At 54.3% G+C, this 15,235-nt stretch overlaps 1 protein-coding gene across 2 annotated transcripts in view; it reads right to left on the bottom strand.

Moving 5' to 3' along the window:
• CACNA2D2 (calcium voltage-gated channel auxiliary subunit alpha2delta 2) overlaps positions 1-15,235 on the bottom strand; it is a 597,809-nt gene that overhangs the window by 145,965 nt on the left and 436,609 nt on the right. For both annotated transcript variants that reach the window (XM_054035873.1, XM_054035874.1), the window contains exon 6: positions 14,705-14,843. In XM_054035873.1, coding sequence (XP_053891848.1) covers positions 14,705-14,843 — 139 coding nt within the window. The remainder of the gene's footprint in view (positions 1-14,704; positions 14,844-15,235) is intronic.

The raw sequence follows: 15,235 nt of genomic DNA, 5'->3' as shown, positions 1-15,235 counted from the left end.
TGCACAGCTCCACCAGGTCGCTCTTAAGCCACTTGGCATACATCTTCCTGCTGGCCACTCACCGGCCTGTGTGCTCACAGCTCCCCACAGTTCCCAGGGAGACCCCTAGTGTGCCAGCCCTTCTCGAGGTCACCACCTCTCTGCCAGGGTCGAGCTGCAGACTCCTCCGCCCCTGGGACCACTCGCTGCGATCCCCCCGGGGGACCCTGTTACTGCAAAAGTCCTTCTCGCTGGTCACACACTCCCAGGGGTAATAACCGTCTCTCTCTCACTCTTCAGCACGCCTGGTCCCCGTCAATCCCCCTTCGTTTTACTGCTCCCCAGTCACTTACTGCAGGAAGCGCCGTCCACGGGGTGCAGTAGATCCCGCCGCTGCCACCAGTTGTCACGGAGTATTGGGGGACTCAGGGCCCTGCACCCCCGGCTTCCTGCGATTCACCATGACCCTCAGCCAGCCAGTAAAGCAGAAGGTTTATTTGGATGACAGGAATACAGTCCAAGACAGGTCTTGCAGGCACAGACAACAGGGCCCCCCTCAGTTAGGTCCAGCTTGGGGTCCCAGGGCATCCCAGCCCATCCCCCTTTGGGGGGTCAGAGCCATCTCTGCCTCCCAGCCATCTCTCCAGCCCGCTTCCAGCACTCTGCCTTCAGCGACCCCTCCCACAGCCTTTGTTCAGTTTCCCGGGCCAAGGTGTCACCTGGCCTCCAACCCCTTCCTGGGTTCTCATGTTACACGCTCAGGTATTCTCCGGTCAGTCTCCCATCCCCCCAATGCAGACTGTCCTAGCCACACCCCCCTGTCAGCATTCACAGACCACAGTAAGAACAGGCCCAGTTCGTCACAAGTTGATACAAGCTCTCCTGGTGAGGATGCACAGCACCGACATAAGGAGCCAAGTGCGCACACAAGCAATGTAATTACTGTGGTGGCTGCATGCTGATGTAATTTTATAGTGTAGACATGGCCCGAGAGGGAGGGAAGTTTGCTTTCTGTGCAGTGCTCAACCTCTCCGGGCCTTTCTGACCCCATCTCACATATGGTGGCAATGGTACTGGCCTAACCTCTTGGAGGAGCGGCATGAGGCTTTGCTAAAAAAGAGCTGTGAAGTGCAGAGTTATTTAGGCCACTCAGCAGAGGGAAAGGGGCACTGGCATTGCCAGACTGGCCCAGACCCATGGTCCATCCAGCCCACGTTCCGTCTCTGACAGTGGCCAGCGCCCGATGCTTCAGAGGGAAGCGACAGAGCCCCCAAGTGGCAGATGTGGGATAAACTGCCCCCCGGCCTCATCCTGGTTTCTAATAGTTAGAGATTGATTAAACCTTGAAGCCTGAGGTTTAATCTCCCTTCCATCATTTTTGTTCTCATTAACTATGATAGATGTGGATAGCCTTGATCTCCATATAAGTATCCAACCCCCTTTGGAATCTTGCTAAGTTCTTGGCCATGGTGACTTCTTGTAGCAATGAGTTCTGCAGTCTAACTGCATGTTTGTGAAAGAATACTTCCTTTCATCAGGAACACCGGCCCTCCTGAGTCCCAGCTCAGTGCATGGCTCCCTCAGCTACTTGGAGGCATTTTTTGGTGGGGAAAGCAGCAGCTGCCCCTGTTTTTCACTGATGCATTTGGAAAGGGGGTCCAGCATGCCTGCAGTAATTTAGGAGATTAAGTAGTAGCGTATGTAGCTGAGAGGGCCACACCAGATGTACACTGGAACCTTAGCTATACAGTTATGTGCTTATAAAGAAAACACCAAACAAAATGTCCCACGCATGCACAAGGCCTGATTTTCCGTGGGTGAATACAAAACTAAGTTTCTTCAGAACATTTTAAAGCACTTCCAAGAGAGGGCTACTTCTCTCCCAAATTTCAACTTTGCACCCCCCTGCTAATTCTGCTGCAGAGCAGTTCAAAAAGAGAATGCAAAGGGGTTTTTTTTTGGTTTTGAAATGGCGAATGTGCGTATTTTTCCTCTTTCTACCCTTTCAAAAATGGATGAATGGGTTTTGCTCAAACTTTAAACAAAGATCACTTTTGGGCAGGGACCACGGCTGGAAAATTCCAGATTTCAGAAAACTGTAAGTCACCAAAACCAGAGGCTTAGAATAAAAACTGTCCTGTAGCCTTAACACCCATGAGTCATTCCAAGGCTTTCCAGCAGATACAAATATTCCCCAGAGCGACTTCATGGCCAAAGCTCCATGCAGGCGGGGTGTTGGGGAGAGACACAGATGTGTCCCTTGGAAAATCTTCTCTTGTGCCAAGTGCCAAATACTTTTGCCAAAGCCTCAGGCAACTCCCCAAGCCACGCTGATGGGCGCAGGAAACTTCCCTTGCTATGCTGAACCTGACCACCAGGGTGAGCATGTCAGTATGCGAGTCTCCTTCACTACAGCCAAGCTGCTCCATTATTATCCCCTGTCGGAATTAGGGGAGTGAGCAAGCAGACGGCCTGATCCTGCCAGCTGAGGGGACTTCCCCGTGTGAGGGGCTCAGAGACGCCCGTTTCTCTCTGCTGTCCCACTCCTGGGATTCTCTGCTGGAGCTTCTTGTCTCTTATTAGTGGGACTGAATCAGGGGACTAGGTCTATCCAGGACACCTTCCCCGCTCAAACACGCTCCAAATCCCCATTTCTCTCTCCTTCCCCAGCACTACCCTTGGTGATTCCACCACCCCCTGATACGTGAGGCTGGATCGGACCTCTCCAGGTGCCCTCCCCACCTCCAGACAGGCAGGACCAGGCCACGCCCTCTAGCAAGCGATTAGGGATTTAATTAAAAGTGACACAGTAAATAAAAAAAAATTAAAATGTAATTTGTGTGTGTAGTGACGAGTGACTGTGGAGGGCGTTTCATTCCATGTATTAATTAACATGCGCGCCGGCGATAGTGCCCCTCCGGTGCTTCTGTGCCAGACTGGCACGGGGCAGGGCGGGGGTGCTGGAAAGCCAAGGGGCACTGCTTGTGCCTCTCAATCCCACTTGCTGCTCCCCGACAGCCAGCCACACCTCCAACATCCCCGGGGAGAGCTGCTGCCGCCACATCCGAACCCCCTAAATGCTGGGAATCAATGCTTCCCTGCCTCCTCCTAGTCCTTCCTTGAAACTGGTGGCTGCCACGTGGACTTCATGGGCTGGCTAGAGACAGACGAGGTCCCCCTGCCACCCAGGATCACAGGCCTAATCTAATGCCTGAGATGCCCCTTTCATGGGATCAGACCCTAACAATACCCTCCTTTTACAAAGGGGAAGTGAGAGGCTGGGACTCTCCGTGGAGCATCGACCTGTTCGAGCCTCAGCCAAGGGCCCCTTTCCCCTCCGTTCCCAGCCTTCTCTCTGTAGGGCTCCCTGGCCAGGGCCGGGCCTCACCCCTGGAGGGTGCCGGTCCTTGGGAGATGCTGCCACTGGCTGCTCCCCATAAATTGTGTTGCGCACATGGGGTGGGGGGCTCCACTGTATTGGGCTGAAAGCTACGCAGGGGAAATGATGCCAGCGATGGGGCCAGGCAGAGGGTTCCCTAAGCAGGCTGGACTGGGGGGACGTCCCACCCACTGGATGCCCCATGTCCAGTCTCTATCCAGGGCCTGGCATCCTCCTTCCCCGGTGGGGAGGGGCCGGTGTTGCGCAGGGGTTCGGTTCTCCACACGGCAAACCCCATCAGCCAACAGTTACATGTGGGTACCCAAAGCACAACTGCCCGGGGCTCTGACTACGTCTGGCTGCCCCCCGATTGCTGCTGGCTGGGCAGCCCGGCTGGGAGAGCCACGCTTCCCTGGTGAGTTACAGGTGAGCCAGTTGTCAAGCACATTCCCTGGACATACAACCCTGGCTCTCTTTTTTTAAAATTAACACTAAATAAAGAGCAGGAAGAAACTTCTCCTGGCTCTGACCCTTTTCCTGGGATCTCACTTTCCATCATGGAGAAACGCCAGGCATCGGGGCTCGTAAATGGGCTTTGGAAAAATGAAATTTACAACGAATGAGGCAGCGCTGATAGTTTCTAATTACCGCAGTTCCCTGGCATGGCTGCTCCTCCCGTTTGAATATCCTTATGGAGGCACTGATCAGGGGTCTGCAGGGTCAGCCCCGAAGCCTTCTTTTGACTCTGCCCCAACTCTTTGGTTGCTGGAGCAACTGTTCTGAGTTTGTGAGCAGCAGCACTGGGCAGGTAAGGAGTGCTCAGGAAATCTTTCTCCAAATTGAAAGCAAACTTGTTTCTTGTGGTTCTTTGGCCTATTCTATCCAAAACCCCATTTACAATCCCGGTGGGAATCTGTGCAGCTTGATACAGGGTAATGTATCTATGCATCACGATTTCAGAGCTCATTCGTGCCTTCCAATAGTCTGCCAAGGTCTATGGTGCTGTGGTGGGGCAGCTACTCCACACAGGGAGGAAGGGTTAAAATAGGCCAGAGGGAGCATGCGCAGAACCCTCCAATTAGAGGGCTCACTAAGCAAGCCAATTGGGAAGTGGCTTGTTGCAGTGGCCAATCAGGACCAGCAGAGGCCATATATAAAGGGCTGCTCAACAGAGCAGAGTGGGGTCTCTCCTTGGCCTGTTAAGGAGAAGGATGGCTGCCTAGAAGCACCATGGCTAGAACAGTGCTGGGCAGGGTAGCAGAGCAGAAGGAGCTTCTGGCTGACCGCTGCCAGACTGAGGCCCTGGAGGAAGGGCAGATAAGATGCTAGGGCTGCCCCCACTTGCCCTGAGGGAAGTGGCTAACACAGACTGCAGTTTGCCTCTGGAGCAAGGAACTAGACTGGTGACTGCAATGGGCCACTGAGGCGAGTGGCTGGACTATTGATTGCCAGTTCCCCCAAAAGTGGGGGAGACAACAGAGAGGGGCACAGCCAGAGGGCTGTGCCCAGAAGAGGACACCATGGTCTGGGGAGTGACATGGGTCACAGAGTGGTGGAGACGGCAAAGCGGGAGTAATGGCAAGTGAGACACCACCCGAGGAGGGCACCCTGTGGATGGACTTGCGCTAATTCCAGAACGGCCAGCAGGCAGCGCCATGGTGATGAGTCTTGCACCGCTACAGGTGCCCATCGCAAAACTGTCCTTTAATTTGATGGCTAGAGCTTCACAGCAGAGAAGTCGCAGTGACCCCCCAGCTGTGGATCTCCGCAGGAGAAGGGTCTGCCCACTGCTTCCCTCTGCAGTCCTCCAAGGAGCTGCAGCGACAGCGTGCTCCTCCCACCATGGGAAGTTTTGGAGCTTCATTGTCATGAGGACTGGGCCCTGGCTGCAAAACCCAGAGTGAGGTCCGGAGCTGAATTTTCCCCAGGCTGGGACCATTTGCAGCAGGCTGGGAACCACCTCTGGACCCAGGCAGTTATTTCTCATTCAATATGTAATGGTACTTACACGCAATCTTATTTCTAAGCAGATGGAAGCACCAGTTGCTCATGAAGAGTCCAAGGGCAGCTTTCTCAAGACCGGTCTGTCTAGGGTGTCCCATTGCACAAAGAACATGCCAGCGCACTTAAAACTCACTATTGCCTTAACCAGACAGCTCATCTTTTTTCCTCAAGCCCCATCCGTCCAGGGCCGGTGCAAGGAAGTTTTGCGCCCTAGGGGAAACTCCAACCTTGCACCCCCCTAGCCCTGTGGCAGCTCCCCCCTCCCCCCCCGCCTTGAGGCCCCCCCCCGCAGCAGCTCCCCCCCCTGCCCTGAGGCACCTCCCCGCAGCAGTTCCCCCCCCGGCCTGGGGAGCCGTGCAGCAGCTCCCCACCCCAGCTCACCTCTGCTCCGCCTCCTCCCCGCCCCTGCCACCCCCGGTCTGATTCTCCTCCCCTCCCAGGCTTGCGGCGCCAAACAGCTTTTCTGCCCCTGCTGCTCTGGCCGGATCAACCCCCAATCCCGGTCTCTTTCTTCCACAACAACATCCCTCTTCCTGAAGGCGTCTGCATGGCCCTCTCGGCAGTCACTAATGAGGATGCTGCACTGGACAGCCACCAGAGGGCGCTCTAGGACCCTCACTTTTCCTCTCTCCCCAGAACACACAGGTTGCTTCTCCAATGCACCTGAAAGCCACTCTCACAGCGGAGCAGGGCGGGTGCGTGGACTGCTCCAGAAGCCAGGCTGCCAAGCTCATACAAATCAGAGGTGCCCTGTCAGGTCCCGTCTCGTTCCTCCCCTGCAGCAGCAAGCACAGGAGTCGTCCCCCCAGTCTAGTGTGCGTTGTTCAGTCCATATTTAAAAGGCTGTTTCCACAGCCCAGTCCCTTGGGGAGATGATTCCACAGCCTTGTAGCTCTTGTCAGCAGAAAGATCTCCTGAGTCCAACTAAATTCTTTTCTCCCGCTTTGGTACCCAGGCCTCACCCTCGCTGGCGTTTACACCCATTCCACACATCCAGACTGCTCTGCTCACACATCATCCTTCAGCTGGGCTCTGCCCTCTCCTGCGAGTCCCTGCCGTTAACTTTGGTTCTGCACTGCCCAGACCAAGTGGCCTTAATCTGCCCCCACAGCACTGTGCTTACTGCGCATGCTCAGCTTTGCTCCCTCAGCTCTGGCTAGTTCTGAGCACGTTCAAGGCTCTAGTAAGCACCTGCTGCCCAGATGGTCTCCGCCAAAGCCTGCAGGTGATGAGAGTCCATGACACTCCTCCCCAGAGAGTGTCTGCACGTGTCCCAGGTGGGTGTGGGGGTATCACTGCAGAAGTTCGTATCTCAGGACCTTTGTGTTGCAACATGATGACCTCATGCCAGATGTTTTGGGCCCTTTCCAGCTCCCGGCATGACAGGGGAGTCCACCACCAAAGGCAGCGTGGATGCTAACCACCCCCAAGAAGAAGGACCAGGGCTTGCTCTTGGGCCTACACTAGGCAGAACTCTGTTAATCCTCCACAGCCACAGCATAGGAAAAAGAGCATCCAGCTCTTCCCCAAGCAAAGCCCATCTCTAGCTGAGGGCTGTGGGGGATGGACGGTTGTTTCACGCCATTCACTGACCTAGGAGCAGAGTCTATTCCAGATGGGTGTGTGGAGCCACTGCCAGTTCTGCCACCACATCCTGTACCTGAGTCTATTTCCAATGGGACATCAGGCCGGCCCAGGATCTTCTCGCTGCAAATCAACTCACTGTCCCATGGCACATGCAGCCTGTTGACTTCAAACACTGGGCTCCATCAGGCCTTCTTGACCCTGGTGGGCATCTGGAGCAGTGCAGACACACTGCCCCAGGGGGCTCCAGGAGGAATCCTGCCTTGGGAAGGCACAGCCCCTCCCAGCACAGGGGGAAGGCACCTGCTGCTCCACTCTTCCAAAGGCCCAAACACAACCGCCTTGACTCTCTGGAGATGCGGCTGCTACTGACTCTGGCCAGACAGGAGAGGACAGATCCCCTAATCATTCCCTTTGCAGACAGATGCTGACCAGGGAGCCAGGCAAGGAGTGGGAGCCGAACAGCCTCCTGCCCAGCAGCAGAGAAGCTGGGATGCAGCTGGTGCCAGTGTTTAATAAAAGGTTTAAAAAATGATCTAGTGGGGAGATGTGGTGGAAAGTCCGCCCCTGCAGCAAGGATTCCCGCAGAGCGGCCTCAGGCTGCGTGCCCGGGGGGGCAGAGAATTGCCGGGGCAGCATGCTGCAAATGGACCGGGTCTGCCCTAGATGCTCAGTATGAGCAGACTCTCTGCCTCCCGGAGCATGTGCTGGGGATTCCTTGCAAGGCTGGGGAGAAGGAGAGCTGAGCATCTGCCTGCTCACCATCGCTTGGGCACACACGGACTCCTTCCAAAGCCGGGGATGCAGGCTCCGGGACTGACACTGTAATATATTCTGGCAGGCCCTCCAAACTACCAGGTCTATCCATAGCTCTTCCCATTCCCAAGGATCTCCAGTGCTTTCCAAACCTCCATGACTGGGCAGAGGCAGGCATGCTGCAGAGTGTGCGTGTGCATGCACTGCAGAGTACGTGTGCATGTGGGGAGTGCACAGCAGCTAAAGCCTGCAGCAGGGCCTGGCGTCTGTTCCCTCCAGCCCATTTCCTCATACTGAAAGAGGTGCACTCATCACTTGCCCTGCTCCTTTGATGAGCCAAGCGCCGCTGCTGCCCCAAACAATCCCTAGCCTTATAGCCAGGGAGCATCCTGGCATCCCATCCACAGAGGGCGAACTAGAACATAGCTCTATCTGTGGCCCTTGGCACTGGTGCTTAGATACTAAGATGTCTGCTGCCTTGGAACTGTCACATAGTGCCTAGTGCTTTTGCTCCAAGCCCTCTTCCCTCCCGCCATGCTGCATGCCAGGACTCCACCCTGACTCCACCACACTTGGCAGCTATTTCCACGCATCAGAACGCTGCTTCAGCTCATTTTTGCAATGGCTGTTTCCAAAGAAGCAACGTTCTTCCAGACAGAGCTACTAAATTCTGCCCCCACTCCTCTGCCCCCGCTATCCCCTCCCGGCCATTATTTCTCCAAATAGGCCCCAACTCCCCGGAGTGAGTTAATCTCCAGCCTGATTTTCTTCCATAGCCGAGTGTGGTGATTTATGTGGCTTTGGCAGGACATTAGCAATTGTGCCAGCTGAAGAGCGGGGGGTTGGAAATCATGAATATTTCATCCTGCTCACCCGCCCCATGCTTCCCCCCCCTTCCCCGATCTCATGATTTGCTTCATTAGCTCCTTGGCCCATGCTAGCTGGGTAATAAAACTAATTGCAATTTCTAATCCACTGATGCCGATGCAGTGAAATTGTTCCACGGATGTGTGCCTGTGTATGTACATGCCGCTAACGAGTTTGTATATCAGCACATGATGGAAAGTGCAGTTAAATAAGGTGATTTGAGCTAGGCTCCAATCACAGGCAAGACGGCGATTTGGAAGCGGAGGGGAGCCTTGTGGGGGAGTGTGTGAGATCTAGGAAGCTCTGTCTGGACTCCCTACTTCCATACTCCTAGCTGGGAGAAGGAGCATGAGTTTTCCTAGCGAATGTGTAAACAGTGACCTTGCTTGGGCCAACAGTGGGGCTTGAACCCGGAACCTTCACATCTAGAAGGATCAGCCTCAACCCCTTGCGCTAAAGGCCCTCTGTGGCTGGCTGTCGCAGACTTATCAATGTCTACGGTGGACCAACCACTAGACCAGTGGTTCTCAAACTTTTGTACTGGTGACCCCTTTCACATAGCAAGCCCCTTATAAATTAAAAACACATTTTATATATTTAACACCATTATAAATGCTGGAGGCAAAGTGGTGTTTGGGGTGGAGGCTGACAGCTAGCGACCCCCCATGTAATAACTTTGCGACCCCCTGAGGGGTCCTGACCCCCAGTTTGAGAACCCCTGCACTAGACAAAGGTTCCTGGTGTATCCAAAGTAGGGAGTCTGGCCAGCTCCCTCACACAGGCTCAGTGGATGCGCGAGCTCCCTGGGGCACATTGGAGGGGAACTCTTGGCAGCTCCCTGGTGGATATGTACTGCGCAAATGTATATATGTGCCAGCACCATCAGGTCCCTTCATGTTCACAAGCACAAAGTTCCCCATAGCAGTGCAGCACAAAGTGTATGTGCTGTGGTTAGCAATGAGGAGCCAGAGAACCCCTGAGCCTTTGATTCAGGACTCCAGCTGGGCGCAGGTGATGTGCACTGCCAGTGTGTAGGTTGTAGTGAGCAAGAGTCACAGCTTGCGGACCCTGCTCTGCTTTGCAGGTTCCTGGGGAGAGGGCAGGAGCATGGGGCATGGGCGCATTCTGGTGTAACAGACAGCTTTAGAACTCAGCAGGCTCTGGCTTTGTCCTCGTTATTGTTCAAGGCCCAAAGACAACGTGATGGTTGATGAGTTTTGCTCATAGAATCATAGAAGATTAGGGTTGGAAGAGACCTCAGGAGGTCATCTAGTCCAACCCCCTGCTCAAAGCAGGACCAACCCCAACTAAATCATCCCAGCCGGGGTTTTGTCAAGCCGGGCCTTAAAAACCTCTAAGGATGGAGATTCCACCACCTCCCTAGGTAACCCATTCCAGTGCTTCACCACCCTCCTAGTGAAATAGTGTTTCCTAATATCCAACCTAGACCTCCCCAACTGCAACCTGAAACCACCGTTCCTTGTTCTGTCATCTGCCACCACTGAGAACAGTCTAGATCCATCCTCTTTGGAACCCCCTTTCAGGTATTGAAAGCAGCTATCAAATCCCCCCTCATTCTTCTCTTCTGCAGACTAAATAATCCCAGTTTCCTCAGCCTCTCCTCATAAGTCATGTGCTCCAGCCCCCTAATCATTTTTGTTGCCCTCCGCTGGACTCTTTCCAATTTTTCCACATCCTTCTTGTAGTGCAGGGCCCAAAACTGGACACAGTACTCCAGATGAGGCCTCACTTATGCCGAATAAAGGGGAATGATCACGTCCCTCGATCTGCTGGCAATGGCCCTATACAGCCCAAAATGCTGTTAGCCTTCTTGGCAACAAGGGCACACTGTTGACTCATATCCAGCTTCTCGTCCACTGTAACCCCTAGGTCCTTTTCTGCAGAATTGCTGCCTAGCCACTCAGTCCCTTGTCTGTAGCAGTGCATGGGATTCTTCTGTCCTAAGTGCAGGGCTCTGCACTTGTCCTTGTTAACCTCATCAGATTTCTTTTGGCCCAATCCTCTAATTTGTCTAGGTCCCTCTGTATCCTATCCCTACCCTCCAGCATATCTACCACTCCTCCCAGTTTGGCATCATCTGCAAACTTGCTGAGGGTGCAGTCCACGCCATCCTCCAGACCATTAATGAAGATATTGAACAAAACCAGCCCCAGGACCGACCCTTGGAGCCTTCTGCTTGATACTGGCTGCCAACAGGACATGGAGCCATTGATCACTACCCATTGAGCCCAATGATCTAGCCAGCTTTCTATCCACCTTATAGTCCATTCATCCAGCCCATACTTCTTTAACTTGCCGGCAAGAATACTGTGGGAGAGCGTATCAAAAGCTTTGCTAAAGTCAAGGAATAACACATCCACAGCTTTCCCCTCATCCACAGACCCAATTATCTCCTCATAGAAGGCAATTAGGTTAGTCAGGCATGACTTGCCCTTGGTGAATCCATGCTGACTGATCGTGATCACTTTCCTCCCCTCTAAGTGCTTCAGAATTGATTCCTTGAGGACCTGCTCCATGATTTTTCCAGGGACTGAGGTTAGGCTGACTGCCCTGTAGTTCCCCGGATCCTCCTCCTTCCAGTCATCCGGGACCTCCCCCGATCGCCATGAGTTTTCAAAGATAACGGCCAATGGCTCTGCAATCACGTCTGCCAACTCCTTTAGCACCCTCGGATGCAGCGCATCCGGCCCCATGGACTTGTGCTCGTCGAATTTTTCTAAATTGTCCTGAACCACTTCTTTCTCCACAAAGGGCTCGTCACGTCCTCCCCATACTGTGCTGCCCAGTGCAGCAGTCTGGAAGCTGATCTTGTTCGTGAAGACAGAGGCAAAAAAAGCAATGAGTACATTAGCTTTTTCCACATCCTCTGTTACTAGGTTGCCTCCCTCATTCAGTAAGGGGCCCACACTTTCCTTGACTTTCTTCTTGTTGCTAACATACCTGAAGAAACCCTTCTTGTTACTCTTAACATCTCTTGCTAGCTGCAACTTCAAGTGTCATTTCTGGGGAAAGCCCAGGGCTGCTCCCAACAACCAGCCAAAGGGGGGAGACAACACAGAAATGAAAGACCTCATCCTCTGGGTGGGAAGGGACCTCAGTGAGACAGTCCTCCCTGCACCAATGCAGCACGACTTTCATTTTCTGCAAGCCAGTGCAGGTAGCAAGTAGCCGACCGCAACCTCCTTCTCACTCACAATGCAGAAGGCTCTCCTACCAGGCCCTCAAGCCCCAAGACCTGCAGTGGGACAGTCTATGGGAATTCATACTCATCTCTTTGCTATTTGACAGCTCCCTGACTCTACCCTGGGGCTAGTTAACTTGGTGCCAACTCCTCCAGGACCCCTGGTGAATCTAACCACCCCGGGTGCTGATCGAATCTGCTGACTGAGGTTGGCTGTGCTGCAAGAAGCATCCTTCTAGCTGGTTCAGAGCAATGCCTCTCTGGATCATGTCAACATTAGGAGCCAGCACCAAACCACGTTGTTCCTCCAACGCAGCTTAGCCACTGTGCGGAATGCCAACCTGGCTCCTGGATGAAAAGGCCACCCTCACCGCATGTCCCGGGCAGCGACGTCAAATCCGGCCTCAAACATCTCAGGTGATGGGGACACCACAACCTCCTCTGCAACACGTCCCATCACACGGGGGGGCCTTTGAATTAATGAATTCCTTTCCATTAGCTCACACGGACGTGTCTCTGACTCTGTCACAGGAGATCACCGTACTGGCTCAGACCAACGAGCCATCTAAGGCTGGTACCTTGACCTGACGCTTTGGAGGAAAGCGCAAGAGACCCACAATGGACAGCGTCAGAATGCTCTGCCCAGTGGGGAGGGTTCGTCCCAGCTGCTGTCAGGAGGAGGTGGTGTGACTGGACCATCCTCTGGGAGTTACAGAGGGGCAAGGGACTCTTCTGGTAAATGTCATGAGGGGCTCTGGCTTAACAACGGCCCAGTAGGCTAAGGACTGGGGAGGTGCTATCTGTAGCACCTACCTCCACTCCAATGGGACTAGTTACGGGACAGGGAGCTGGCCTTAAAAGCAGGGCTCTCCTCCCCTCCCACCCTCCCCTTCTGGGGACACAAGAGACGATGCCTGGGGGGTGAAATACAGCTAAGCTCTCCCAAGGAAGCTGCAGGGCTGGCTGCTCCTATTAACAGTGTTGGCATGGGAAGCTCATGAGAAAGAAGGAGGTGTTGCTCTGCAGCCATGCAGGGACCAAGCACTAACTGGGCTCCAGATAGGCAGCTGTACTGAGAGGTTTGGAAAACACCCGGTGCCTATTCCCACCCCCGGTATGGTGAGATCGCTGGCAGTGTTTTAGACTGCCCCAGCCGTAGGGGTTAGAGGGCGAGGACTTTGCCTCACTGACAGAGGCTGAAGGTAGGTGCACGTACCTCCCTCGTGAGAGCCAGCCAGTGATGGTGCTGGGTAACTAGCAGACCCCGTGGCCCCAGTGCAATACAACTGGGGCTTCTACGCACGCGTTCCCCAGGCTCCTTTCCCATCTGACACCAGTGTTCACCAGGAGACAGTGATGCCCAGGCAGACCATGTGTGAGAGCTCTCCAACTCTAATCACTCATGACAAGGCCGAGGCCAGTCTGCAACAATGGACGCACCACTGGTTCAGCCACTCCATGGCCTTGCTTCTCACAGAGGCCAGTCCCTAATGCTGCAGAGGGAGGTGGTCCCCTCTCACCCACCAAGCACCTGACTGCGCAGTAGCACTGGGTGAGGAGGACGGAGAGCCCTGGAGGACCAAGTGGCAGGAAAGGTGGGCTGGGTTCCAGGGCAGTGGGGTGACACATTCCCTTTCCTGGTATGTGAAGCCAGCCGGGTCAGTCCCATGGCAGAGAATGGACCATGGCTCCCTTTGTTGCCTCCTTCCCTCTCTTTGCAATTCAGCATCCAGCAATGCTGAGACTGGAGAGACAGGGTCTGCTTGGCCGTCCCATCCCACCCTTGGCCTTGGCTATAGTCCTGTCCTATTCCCCTGCCCCCTTAGGAACCAAGCCAGTGTGTCTCAGCTGCAGCAAGTTCCACAAGATACAGACACGTCCATCGCATGTCCGGCAGAAGAAGCTCCTGGTGGTTTGCCCCGCTCTTACTTGATCAGGTTGTTCTTTGGCACCAAGCTCACAAACCCGACACGGGCCAGGGCTTTTGTTTGACAGCGAGAGGGAGACCAGGGGAGAGCAGCCTCAGACCAGCGGCAGTGACACTACGGCCAGCACACACAATCCCACGGCTTCATCTGAGTCATTAGGCTGAGCTGCAGACATTCTCAGCATGGTCTGGGAGAAACTGGCTGCGCCATTGTGAGAGGAGATTGGGGATCTATTTACCAACTGTTCTGCAGGTAAGGGAACTGCCCACCCAGCGTCAGCGTGGGGTAAACTTTCCATGCAGGAGTGCGGCTTACAGAGGGAGGCAAAGAGATACCAAGGGGCCTCACAAGGGCCAACTCTCCCATTACAGAGTGGTGGAGGTGACAGAACCCCAGGGCAAAGCAACAGGGTGGTTTTGTTGCAGTGCTGCTAATCGTCCAAGGCTTCGCCTGGGTGCTGCAATGGCCGGAGGCGGATGCGACCTCCCCTAGGTTGGGGAGTCTTTGGGGTCAGACCCATCTCTGCTATAATCCCTGCTCCCTTGAAGAGGGGAGAGAGGGGTTCACTCACTGTAGCACGCACACCCCTCCTCCCAATGGCAGCTATGCCAGGGGAAGGTGCATGCTCCGTCTTCCACAGGCCATGCCATGGAACTGCATTGAGGGATGTTCGTGCAGGGGCTCAACAGCTCTACATTTACGGTAGCCTGTTGAGTCCCCAGACTCCGGTAGTTACAGGCTGTGCATTATTTTTCATAAACCATGAGTTGCACAAAGACAGTAATAGAGAGAGGAGAGCTAACACATGAGCGCGGCCCTCCACCCTTCCCTCAAGAGCTTTACATCCAGGTCAGGGGACTCTCTCTAAAAGACACACTCTAGCTCAGTCAGAGTTATTGACTTGACAGAGAATTACAGGGTGGAGCTCTCTGACCTATGTTATACAGGGGTTCAGCCTAGGTGATCAGAATTGTCCCTAGAAATTTAGGAGAAAGCAGCACTCACAGCCTTTGTAGATGTCCGTAGGGATCTGAACGGCGGCATACGAATAGTTAACCTTGGTTTTGAAGTTCACATCTTCGGTAAACTCCAGCTTCAAGGAGTTGGACTTCTCCCTTTCAATCTCTTCTCCCTCTGGATCGTCCTGGGAAGAAAACAAAACACAGCTTGTCAACACACCGCCAACCTGGGACAGGCAGAGCAAGCAGAGGGAGGGCCGAGCGTGGGTAGCGCTTAGCCCAGGGCAGCCCAAGCGCAGTGAGATCCCACGGTGGTCCAGTGGCCAGACCAACGCTACGCATCAGCACAGTGCGGGGCAGATGAAGGCACCCATGCATGTCAGAATGCTCGGGTTGGCATGGGACTGGGCAGCTGTAACCCATGGGCTGGCTGGCTCGCCAGCCCTACCACCACCAGGACCAGCACACGGTGTGGATACCAGCCAGGCAAAGTGATCACATGCACAGGGGAGCTAGGCAATCCTAGCTCACTGCCCACCTCCTAATCACATCTGGAGGCACAGACCCAAAAAGCCTT

This window comes from Malaclemys terrapin, chromosome 7 (assembly GCF_027887155.1).
Source record: "Malaclemys terrapin pileata isolate rMalTer1 chromosome 7, rMalTer1.hap1, whole genome shotgun sequence".
NCBI classification, from domain to species: Eukaryota; Metazoa; Chordata; order Testudines; family Emydidae; genus Malaclemys; species Malaclemys terrapin.
The sequence above is the reverse complement of the archived record's forward strand: the minus strand, read 5'-3'. Positions and strand labels throughout refer to the sequence as shown.